Consider the following 12,044-nt stretch of genomic DNA (forward strand, 5'->3'; position numbering starts at 1 on the left):
GCATTTGTAGGAATACCGCGACATGTTTACTAGCCATGCCTCTAATGACACCCTTATTCTTTCTCTTTGTTTGTCGTCCTGTCTGTCTTGAAGGTCAATTTGGCCCTTGTTTCTCCACAAAGATGCGTTTGTTAACAACGCAAGGAATGAAAAGGGCTTTGTCAGTGCATCCCCCACTCGGCGGCCATAGTCACGGCGTTCTCCGAGACAAACAGTACAATGTGGTTATGTAATGCTTAGCAATTTGTTAATTCCTAAAGTAAATAGTTATATTGTTTATGAGGACCTTGGTGTCCCAGTGGGAAACGATGAATGGGCCACACCATCTAATAAAGCAAAGCTGTGTGTGAGAATGAGTCATGGTTGAGTTTGTCACGACCAGAGGAAGCGTTGCGTAGTGGAAGTTTTATTCTGGGAAACGTTGAAGTCGCTTTTAAGCAAGATGTCACGTCTTTTTTAAAGCGCGGGCATGTTGCTGAGTTCACTTGAATGAATGATCTCTGCCAGGCTTGAATGGCTTTCGGACAGCCACTTCTGTGTTTAGGTTTTGCCTCGCCTAGAATGGGTTTACATTAGGTCAATGTGGTTAGAAATTCGACCCACACTTTAGGTGATCCAAACGCTTTCTGACTTTATCTGTTGGCCTGTCTTTGTGCTGCTATTTGAAGGGATGTTTTCCATGCAGTGTCCACCTTGGAATAAACTTACATAATCAACAAGTATCCACCCAATACTGGAATGCGCAGTGTGACCGTAACTCATTGTCTTCAAGAGATTTTTTTAGGACTTAATTGTTATAACCTGTCAGTTCAGATTGTTTTAAAGGAGCAGTTTCATTCATAATAACTAGTGTGGTTTTGTTTCCAAATACAAGATTGGCGACTTGCTTCAGTGGGTTGGATGAGGGGCTGTGTGGTGAAAGGTTCAGGCCTTGCCATTGCACAATCCTTACGTAAGAAAGGAAAAGAAAATTGTCCCGTCTAGCCAAATATTTGGCAGTCCAGTGAGAAAAGCAGTGGCAGTCTTCCCACTGTAAAGACTGAACCAGGACCCTTTTTTTTATATGCAAGATCAGCAACATTTTTTGAAGAATGTTAGTAAGCAAACAACATTGGGCCACATTGACTTTCATTGTTTGAACACAAAACCACGGAGACATTTCTCAAAATATCTTCTTTTGATTTACACAGACGTAACATTTTTGTGTGAACTATCCCTTAAGTTTCACTCCTCTGAATTCCCGAAATGAGTCCAATGAGCTCATGTATTCCTTTTTTAGTTTGATCGCCGACACATACGTCAATAAAGTTTGTGTTCCAGCACTGAGGTCAAACAAGGATATCCAACCAGAACTTCTTCATCGTCCTGTCATTTTCCTGCTTTCATCATTTAAGCTTTATATTAAATCGTACCTTGACTCGTGAAGTTACCTAACCTGCTAAATCTACCAAGACCATTGGACGTTTTATGATTACAAAAGCCATTTTCCCATCAAATCTGTGCCTGCTAAAGAGAATCCGTTTGGTGGTGACGGTTACGTAAGGCAGAAATGTGTGGCTTGCGGTTTAGGCCTCCGTAAGCTTGTTCTCCTTTGCTCGCCCGACACACGCTCCGTGCTTAACAGCTTAGCTTATCCCGGCCTTTTTAGCTCAGCCTTTGATTCCAAAGAAAAGGATTTGTTTCTGAATGCTGTCACCAGGCCTTTCTGGTACTTTCCTTTGTTGAAAAAAGTAATTAGTGTGTGGCACATACATTTCTGAGATTATATTGCGCTACTGTGGTTCAGAGAAGGGCTGTCAGACCTATTTGTGGAGGTCTATGATGTCATCATTAACCCTGCTATTGACTCTTTCTGTCTAACACAAAAGATATTTTGAGAAATATTTTGGTGGTTGTGTCCAACGTTGTTCAAATATATCTTCTTTTGTGTTCTGCTGAAGAAAGTCATACAGGTTTGAAATGGCATGAGGGTGTATAAGTGATGACAGATTTTATTTATTTTGGCTGAAATATCCAGTTAAATCTGTGCATTGTGTAAAGGCACTTAACCTATAGATGTTCAAATTGGTAATTACAGAAATGGACAGGGTTGGATTGTTTAAAGCAGGATTTGATAATCAACCAGGTGAGACATTAGGTAACCCAGATGATGTTAGGCTATAAATTGTGCTTCTTTTCATGTTAAATAAATTGATTCTAGGTTGTGGACTTTATCCAGACTTAATCTCTAGGATTCTACTGGTTGTATAGCAGGATTGGTGATTTTTTTTTTTATTTTCTTTAGTTGGTTTTCATAAATAATGCTTTATTGGTATCTCTGTCAATAAAGAAAATTGCAGGGTTACTTTATGAACTCATAGTGGCATGTGTTGAAGTTTCCACAAAACAGTACCTGTCATCTTCAATTACAAATCTATAAATTACAAATCTATATGACTACCCATGTTTTACTTGTGTCTTGTACTTGCTGACTAAACTTTTGTTTATTATAATTGGCCCCAAAAGCGTGATAGCAGCTTAAAGGTAAATGTTCTTATTTTATTCTTATAAACGGGTACAGAAAGATTCAGAACATCTAAACTGAAAACAACACTTTTACAGGATTCCCAAATCGTAGTTCATGTTTTTTTGGAAAAGTCCTGCTGTTCATGGTTTAATGTCTTCATAAAATGAACGTTACGATTGTCTGGAATGAGAAAAAAGGGCGGGGCTTGATTTCATCCTTCGAGAATTGATTGGATGGGTTAAGGTTAGAACTGCCTTTCTATTGTACAAACAAAATGCTCCCACCCTCTCGCCGAAATGCGTCTTGAAGATGTTGCGTTGGAGGTTAAGATATGTTTTTAATAAAGATTATGAGAACACTTGAATCAATATACACTTCAGTGTTCTAAAAAATGACAAAACTGCAAAATTACAATCTACAAATTGCTTTTCTTCTGTTCTCTTCAGCAGTATCTGCCTATTAAATGCAATGAAAGATGAGCATTTTATCAGAACGATTAGTTTTGAAGATCTTTTTTTATTTTGAGCGGTTGGCAAGTATATAACACCTCCATGCCCTCTTGTGGGAGTTTGGGTATGCGTGTGTGGGTGAGCACAGTCTGATACTTTCCATCGAGGCATAATGGGAGACCCAGTAGAACGCTGACCCACTTTTTATGCAACCAAGCCTCTGCATGATAAACCGTGTGGAGCAGATGCATAATGCAGAAATCAATCCAAAGAAACTTGTTTGTTCCTCGCATTAGAGACTTTCAATTCAGCCAGAATTCCCTTGACACCACATTATCACCAATAAGTAACAACCAGGTCCATGACATGCCTATTATGCCGCCCTGACCCTAGAGATAACCCCTCGCTGTCATCTTGTGGGTTATGTGCATCTTCCACACCCGAATACAAAGACATTGACCCAATTGCATTCATGTGCAGGTAATGGTTTACTCTGGGTGAAACACAACCTGTGTGTTGTTTTTTCTTGGCACGTAACATGACGGATCCTTCGGTAAGAGACTGAAGGAAGAGGGTGGAGGTTTTGTTTTTAATATGCTTTCTCTCTCTTTTCTTTCAGAGATGCTTCATTTGGGAATTGCACATACAATCTGACTGTTCTCGATTGTCTGCAAGGCATTAGGAAGGTGAGACATACACTTCAGAATACAATTCATTGATTTATAGTTTTAAATGAGTTTATTTATTTGTTTTATTTATTATCATAAACAATAACGTCATTTTTTTGACACATTTTGTTGCTCATTCCTATTCTGATCCTCTTTTCTGATCTCAACGGCAATTTTATCATTGTCATTTGGTAGGACGCCATTCTGAAATGTAAATGGCATTCCCTAATAAGGTGTTGCTAGTAGTTGTCAGAGTTGTCAAACTGGCTGCCAGGTGGATGGTGCTCTCGCTCACGGGTCAACTTTGTGTTTTGTGAGTGTCTCGGCAACGGCTTTGCGTGTAGCCTAATTTCAGCGTGACTTCAGCTCGACACGCCGGACAGACTCGTTCAGTGCTGTGAGCGTGCATTCCTGAGTACGCTCCTGTCCCCGCTAGTCGCCTTAAAGTCTTTGGAATGTATTTGTGTTCAGCCCGCATCAGAGAAAAAACACGACTCCTTGCATCATTTAATCATCCGGTGTGACTCTCTTTCTTCGGCAGAACACAAAAGAAGATATTTTGAAGAACGTTGGTAACTAAGCAACGCTGGATCCCATTGACTTCCATTGTATTGACACAGAACCACTTAGACATTTCTCGAAATATCTTCTTTTGTGTTTCACAGAATAAAGAGTCACATACAGATGTTGAATGACATGAGTGTGAATAAACGATGACAGAGTTTTATCTCTGTCAATGGATGATTAAGTGGATGATTCAGGAGAGTGAAGAATTAGGCCACGTTGCCGGTAATTAACAGCAGCTCATCCACACCGTCGGTGACACAGCACACACAGATATTAGAGTTAAGCTCTCTTCCCGTCAGCAGCAGAGAGGGCATCTGGGCTCGTTCGATTAAACCTTTCCATGACCAGAGAACGGTAACATAACAACAGGCCGCACAAGCTGGCCTTCTCTATCAGATATGCATCTGTCAGCCGAACCCGGACAGGTTAATGGACACGGCTGTCCACCTCTGCGTTGAAACTGCACGTGTGTTTGTTTGCATGGTGCAGTTTGAAATGTTTTATTCTGGGTGGTATTATGGTAATAACGGTGATGGATTATTTTGTTCATAGTGCATTGCCTTACTTAATAGTGTTCATCTGATTGGTCCATTAGAGTGATGTAACTGTTGTTTTGGCCAGCCTGTGCTGATCCCTCACCCACTGTGACCTTCCCAACATTCAAGTTGGAAGCGGTTTGACAGGCACATGCAACCCGGCAGTTCAGGACATCTATATATATAGATATTTTTTTATAAAGCTGCAGTTGTCATTTCTGCCGTAGCGCCAAATGATTTAACATTACGGCAGCATCGACAAATTTTGGATGCACCAAACGTGAGCAGTGTCTGCCGAAAGCATACATAAACGATTGTCCTTATTTAATGGTTTGTATTATGAGATGAATGACTTTTCAAATCCTGGTTCAAACGTCTGTGTGGAAACTTTTTAATCCTAGTGTTTATTCTTTTCAGTAATTTGTTTTCATACAACGCTGATGTTATCATCTTTGTTTTTCCAGGCCCTTCAGCATGGCTTCTTGAACTTCGAGACGTTTGAAGTTAATGAGTACGAGCATTATGAGGTAATGACAACCTCTTGTTATGGAGCACTCATGTTAGCTAAACCGGTGGGAGAATGAGATTAATTTCACCTGTTATGAAATCATGTTTATTCACACGGCTCAAATACATTAACCCAATGACAGCATCAGATCAATCTGAGATTGTACAGGATGTTATAACGTTTCACACCATATTAGCATTTGCTTTAGTTTGTTCTAGTAAAACAACGCACTTGCTTTGATTGTTGACTTCATAGCTCTTGATGGCTCTTTCGAAAATGAACTGTGGTTTTAATGTAGAAAAATATAGTTACTGTGTTTATTATGTTAGATTAAGTACCATTTGTATTACTGTAGATTTACTCGAGAGATTGTTATTTATGTATTGCTCAAGGGATTGCTCAAGCTTAAAAACGTTTTCAGGATTTATTGTAGTTTTTTTTCCAGATCTTGACAAATTGGTCAGCTGTCATGCCTAACTGCTCTGTTTTTTACATTTGTCTTTTAGTTTTTGCTTATAATTTTTCCTGTTTTTTAGCGTGTAGAGAATGGAGATTTAAATTGGATCATCCCCGGCAAACTTCTTGCATTCAGCGGCCCGCATCCCAAGAGTAAAGTAGAGAACGGTAAGCTGGACAGGTGGTCACTGTCCATCTAGACCTTTCATCACACACCAAAAAACGATGTCCTCCATGTTTGTAAATTAACCTAGCCTTGTAAATATAAAAAATTATTGATATTTTAATAGCTTTGATAAAGAGAAAACTGTGATGTAATTCATGTAGGTGACAGTAGAGGGCGCTCTTGTTTTAGAAAAAGTGCAAGTTGTTTTGCAAATACATGAATGGCTATTGCACTTTGCAAGCACAGTTTATTGTCCTAATGCTTATTAGTATTCAACTTTTTGCACAATAGACATGAATGACACCTTAAATCATGTTTGTATTTATGTGTGTGTGTGTATGTGCGTGTGTCTTTTTATGAAGAAATATCTGCCATTTATTTTCTAAATGGTCACAGTTATGAGACTTTTGGCTTTGTATGTGTAAAACTCTTCTCTCTGGTTCCAGGTTATCCCCTCCATGCACCCGAGGCTTATTTCCCTTATTTCCGCAAGCACAACGTTACCACCGTAGTCCGTCTCAACAAGAAAATCTATGACGCCAAGCGCTTCACGGACGCCGGGTTCGACCACTACGACCTGTTCTTCGTGGACGGCAGCACGCCCAGCGACATCATCACTCGACGCTTCCTGCACTTGTGCGAGAGCACGGATGGGGCTGTTGCCGTGCACTGCAAAGGTGAGGTGGCAAACGCTTTTGAATCAAAGATATAGAAATGTGACCATTGACCACAGCGTTGCCTCATTGACCTACTTCAATTTTGCCAAAAGAGGATAGTTGTTATCATAATGGTGATGATCTTTGTTGCCATGTATTTCGTTAAACATAAGCAAGCTTTCCTTTTCGGATTAGACTCATTTAAAGTCAGGACAGGTTTTTTGAGGTTATTAAATAAAAAATAAGGTTCCAGTGCATCTATGCAGTTATTAAAACTGCAAAATTTCTCCCAAATAATCACAGCGGGTTTAGGCCGGACGGGTACTCTGATTGGCTGTTACCTCATGAAGCATTACCGTTTCACGGCCGCCGACGCCATCTCCTGGATACGCATCTGCAGACCCGGGTCCATCATCGGACCCCAGCAGCATTACCTGGAAGAGTAAGTCGTGCCAACCCACAATGCACCAATGCACTCTTCAAGCACTGTCCTCCCTAAAGAACCTTTGGTCATTGACTGAATATCTTCACTGTTTATTATTGATGCAGATAGAAGCCAAGAACATTCGAGGTTTGGTAAAGAGCCCCGTGTTTTATTTCTAAAAGCATGAAGGGCATTGCCTGCGTAAGTGTTTTCAAGAGCGACGGAGATCAAAAAGGTTAACAGATGTTCCAGATCCAACTCGATGCAACATTCGTCCTCCCATTGACTCATTAAACTCCGGGAAAGACCTGAACGTGTGCGTTCATGCCAATAAATCCTTCAGTGTACTCCAGGCGGTTGTTAATTACTGTCACGGTCTGATTTAAAACAGAACTCTGGTCAAGTGAAGGGCAGCTAAGCGCAATCTCTGAAGTGTTTTGTTGGGGCGAGACGAAGCACAGCACGCAAGAATCCCCGCTAACCTAAATGCATGGATGCTTTGTTATCTCAAGGCATAGTTTCCTTCTTAGAGCATTGTGAAACGTGTGAGATTCCGATACGATGATTCCATTATCTGGAATTGGCACTGAATACCAGGTTTTGCTTTGAGACTAGATTTATTTCCATATTGCTTCTCACGCTCTTTCTTACCTGTGCAGGAAACAGGCGAGCCTCTGGGCCCACGGAGATATACACCGCTCCAAACAGAGGCAGTTTGAGGAGCGATCTGTCCCTCACCTGATCTCCAGTATGGATAACCTCTCCATCAACACCTCTATCTTCAAATCTTACAGTTTGGACCGCATGGAAGAGGTGAGATGTTGTTCTTTTCTACAGAGACATTTTGGTTTAGGAATAACGATAATTGAAAAAAATCTATTGATTGTCTGGTGTACGTGTAAATGTCTAAAATGAGTTTTGTAGACCAAAAAAAATTGTTCTTCAAACATAGTTTATTTTAGGCATGTCAACCGATTAATCGCATCCAGAATAAAAGTAAATAAAAGTAACTAACATGCATACATATTTAGGAAATATTTATTTATATTTACCAATGATATTAAATTTAATATTATTAATTATTTATATATAATTAAAATGTTCTTAAATGTATGCATGTATGTGTATGTTTAAAGGTACAAAATTTATATGCACAAAACACAAACATTTATTCTGGATGTTTCTTTTAATACAAAGCTAGATTTTAATTGAATAATAATTTATTTTTATTAAAATTTCTATTAAAATTTCTATTAAAATTTCTTTTGATGACTTTGACTGCATAATATAGAAAAGCAGCCAATAGGAACCCAGCATGGGCAGGAACTATTTTGGTATTGTTTGAAAAGTTGGCTAATATCGGAAGGTCAATGTTGTTATTATTGATATTTTGTGTATGTTTATTTTCTCACATACTTGAAGTTTACAAGATGCTTAAACTCACAAGGGTGTTCTTTTTTTGCAGAAAGATTATCCCGAGAATGACCTCGGGATGACTCAAGGAGACAAACTGCGTGCCTTAAAAGGTCGGCGGCAACCCAGGTCTGCTACAACTGGAGCTATAAGGTAAGACGCCCATCTTGTGCATGCGCATTTTTCTATCCTAGCCAGATAGCAAGGTACTTGATTTGTAGGGATGTAACGATTCAGCACACGATGCGATTCACGATTCAGATTTTTACAAAATGAGTTGAAACTAATTAGAAATGAACAACTTCCCTTGCATTAATTCTTAAATGCTTCACATTTCTTTGTAAAATAAAATTGTTTTATTTCAAATAACAGAACTAAACTGCAATTTTAAAACAAATTAATAATAGAAAAGGTATCTTTAATACAAACAAACTTAATGCTGTCAGTGCTTTCTGCTTTTCTTGGATTTTTTTGCATTTAAGAATCATTATAATGTCCACGTTTAGGTTTGCAGTTACAAGGCTGCCCCTACTGTTCAAAAAATGTATTGCGATTCAGTTCACCCGTCACACATTATAATCGATTTTTCAACCGGCTCACTTTGAATTGTTACATCCCAATTGATTTGATGTTGAATGTTTAGAATAAACAATATGACACCGATGCAACCGTAAAGGTCCTGTGAAAATTTTGTGCCGTTGTGAAATCTAGTGGTGAAATTGCGAATTGTAAACAACGGCCCTCTCCCCTTCGAAACACTGTGATGGCTGACAGAGGACAAATATGTTGTGAAGTTTCTGCTTCTTTGCCGAAGGAGATGACGTATTTACGAAACGGGCTCTGTAGAGCAGTTTGTCCGTTTAGTGCTACTGTAGAAACAACATGATAAATTAATGTAAAGGGACTTGTGGTGTGTGTAGATCGAAATGGCTCATTCTTAGGTAGTAAAAACATAACGCTTCATTTGGTAATATTATACACCTCTGAAGACATAGTTATGTATTCAATAGGCAGAAAAAAATCTTCTTTGGACCTTTAATTGGATTATCTTTGCTAACTATGTAAGTGTGAAAAACGCTACACAAACACTTTTTCGACACACAGCATATGCCTGCTTTACCTCTGCAGAATGACATTCTACATTCACGCTTAAGGTCTTTGCACATACAGCATGAAATACTTGTATGCGTTTTTTCATATTTGGCGCTCGTTTGTACGGTGTGTCTGAATTGTCAAAAATCCTCTCGAAATCCTTGCTACGGATGCGAAAAACGCAGAAAATCGAACCCAGTCCAATTTTTTTGGATAACGGGCGAAAATATCGGACGCAGTGTGTAAATGTGATTAAAACAACGTGAGGTCGGATTTATTTTTGAACGTGTGGAAATTTCGGACACAAAATTCGGACTCCATGTGCAATAGCCTTTATGCCCTGAATCTAAAAAAAAACAAGCTGGTTTAAAATCATAACACATCATCTGTCCATTAATCCACACTCATGCTTTAATGAGTCACATTACATAAATGACGCTCATTCCTGTGTTGGTGAAAAAGCCTTTTATCATGCATCTTTCAACTTCCATTAGCTTTTAGCTCAGTGAAGAGCTAAATGATGCCGGTTGCTTGTCGCCTCACAAACGTAAGATACAGAGCTGAAATGATTACAAAAGAACACAGCGCAGGGAAGAAGAGCGATATGCCAGCCGCTGAGGTGGTTGGCATAGTAACGTGGCGTGTCTTGGACTAATGGTTTGTCTGTACATGAGGATGGGAAGACTAACAAGAGACGATCTGCTTTGCGGCTTTGCGCTTTGTGTCGGTTCTATGAACATCCCTAGTTTTTCTAGAAAATAGAAAAATAGTACTAGTGTGCACTGTGTATGTAGTGTACTACATAACATTGTGCATGTTCTTTCACCAACAGGCTTGAAGACATGAAAATGCACACCCGATCTACATCACAGCCTCTCAGGTATTTTCTCTTCCTCTGCATAAAATCAAAACATTTAACATTTTAAAAAGAACCCGTTGGAGGTTTTTCTAGCAGTGGTCATTAACATGTAAAAGTCTTACTCGGGGAGAGAGAGAAGAATAATAGTTTTCGATCTTAACCAATGTTTTATAAATGGTCTTGGGAGTATAAATAAAATGATATCGTAAGGGACGAATACAATCTACTCGCTCTGTTTTATGTACCCTCTCAAAGATAAATCATACCCCTCCCTCCCCTCGACCCTAATAAAATGAGATCTTCAAGTAACGCTCGTGAAGAACAGAACAAAACATCCTCGTACGTGATGATGTCGTCAGTAATTTCAACAGGCCTCGTTTTAGCACGTTTAAGCCCTGATGTAAATTAAACGGACACTTGTGAGCAAGTACGCCGTCCTTAATTGATTTCCATCAAAGAGCGATGAAGAGGCCACTCTGACAACAGACCCTCCTTCTCTTTCTGTCTGCACTGTTTCACAACAATGAATGATGATACAGTTTTCACCTAAAGGGATAGTTCACCTTAAATTTTTTACCCCCAAAATCTTGCATTTGGTCACCTTAAGGTGACTATTACAATCCAGTGTGACCTTATTGGTTTTAGGGAACTCAAAAGGAAAAGTACTGGTGTATTTAATCTGTTTCATTAAAGTAAATAGGTAACTGGAGCTTCAAAGCGCATTCGGTCGTCATTGAGGTCTCAAAAAAGTGCCCCATCTGACTCGTGGACTCTATTCAAAGTCATTATAGGATATCATAAGATGGTTTTGTGTGACAGACTTTGATGTGACTTGGATAATTTGGTACAAAAGCTCCGGTCCCCATTTACTTGAATAGGATGGAAGAGAGCGACCAGCGCGTGCTTAATATAGCAATTGTGAATGGCATAACAAGTGAATGATGAAAGAACTTATTTTTGGCTGAACTTTTCCTTGAAGTGAAGACCAGGGCTGAGAGGTGAGTCAAAGGGGAGGTTTTGGAGTGGGTGATAATGGTTTAGAGACTGTGGGGGTGATTGACGTTAAAGGACGTGATGTTGGTAGGGAGGGCTGCTGATAAAAAAAAGAGCACTTAAAGGGATAGTTCACCCAAAAATGAAAATTCAGTCATGATTTACACAGCCTCAGATTGTTCCAAACCTGTATACAATTTTTGGTTCTGGTTAACACAAATGGGGATATTTGGAAGAATGTCATTAACCAAACATACCTCATCCCCCATTGACACCAATAGTTGGGGAAATAAATACTATGGCAGTAAATGGGGTATGAGATCTTTTTTACTTTTATTAAGCCGATCACTTTAAAAAACACTTTAAAATAGAGTATGAAAATGGAAGTATTTGTTTTACAGCAGGATGAAGCCGACAGTCACCAGCCAGGGCTCCGTCTCGCCGCTGAAGTCCTCCAAGGTCCCATCATCCTCATCCTCCGCCTCTGCCAAGCGAATCAGTCGCTCTTCTTCCTCCTCCACCAACCTCAAAAGGTGAGGATCACCTGCCCCATCTTCATCCTGTTTCCTCCATTCATCTCTACCCTTTTCTTTTATTCATCCCTTTGCTTAACTAATCGTGTTCCACGATTTCTTGCACACTTACTTTCTGTCTTTTTCTTCTTTCTCTCATCTGTTTTCTTCTGACTTCTCCTCACAGCTCCCTGGCGGCTTTCTTTCCTCTCTGCGACTACCCTATGCTCTGAACCGGT

The 12,044-nt window shown here is 39.5% G+C and overlaps 1 protein-coding gene across 4 annotated transcripts in view; it reads left to right on the forward strand.

The window, feature by feature from the left end:
- Nucleotides 1-12,044, forward strand: part of cdc14ab (cell division cycle 14Ab) — a 28,200-nt gene that overhangs the window by 10,794 nt on the left and 5,362 nt on the right. For 3 of the 4 annotated variants that reach the window (XM_056758906.1, XM_056758904.1, XM_056758905.1), the window contains 9 exons: nucleotides 3,575-3,641; nucleotides 5,191-5,253; nucleotides 5,771-5,858; nucleotides 6,303-6,533; nucleotides 6,816-6,954; nucleotides 7,596-7,749; nucleotides 8,402-8,502; nucleotides 10,274-10,321; nucleotides 11,695-11,826. In XM_056758906.1, coding sequence (XP_056614884.1) covers nucleotides 3,575-3,641; nucleotides 5,191-5,253; nucleotides 5,771-5,858; nucleotides 6,303-6,533; nucleotides 6,816-6,954; nucleotides 7,596-7,749; nucleotides 8,402-8,502; nucleotides 10,274-10,321; nucleotides 11,695-11,826 — 1,023 coding nt within the window. Of the gene's footprint in view, nucleotides 1-3,574; nucleotides 3,642-5,190; nucleotides 5,254-5,770; nucleotides 5,859-6,302; nucleotides 6,534-6,815; nucleotides 6,955-7,595; nucleotides 7,750-8,401; nucleotides 8,503-10,273; nucleotides 10,322-11,694; nucleotides 11,827-11,992; nucleotides 12,043-12,044 lie in introns of all 4 variants that reach the window. The other variant, XM_056758907.1, reaches the window with a different exon arrangement.

This window comes from Triplophysa dalaica, chromosome 10, assembly GCF_015846415.1.
Source record: "Triplophysa dalaica isolate WHDGS20190420 chromosome 10, ASM1584641v1, whole genome shotgun sequence".
Lineage (NCBI taxonomy): Eukaryota > Metazoa > Chordata > Actinopteri > Cypriniformes > Nemacheilidae > Triplophysa > Triplophysa dalaica.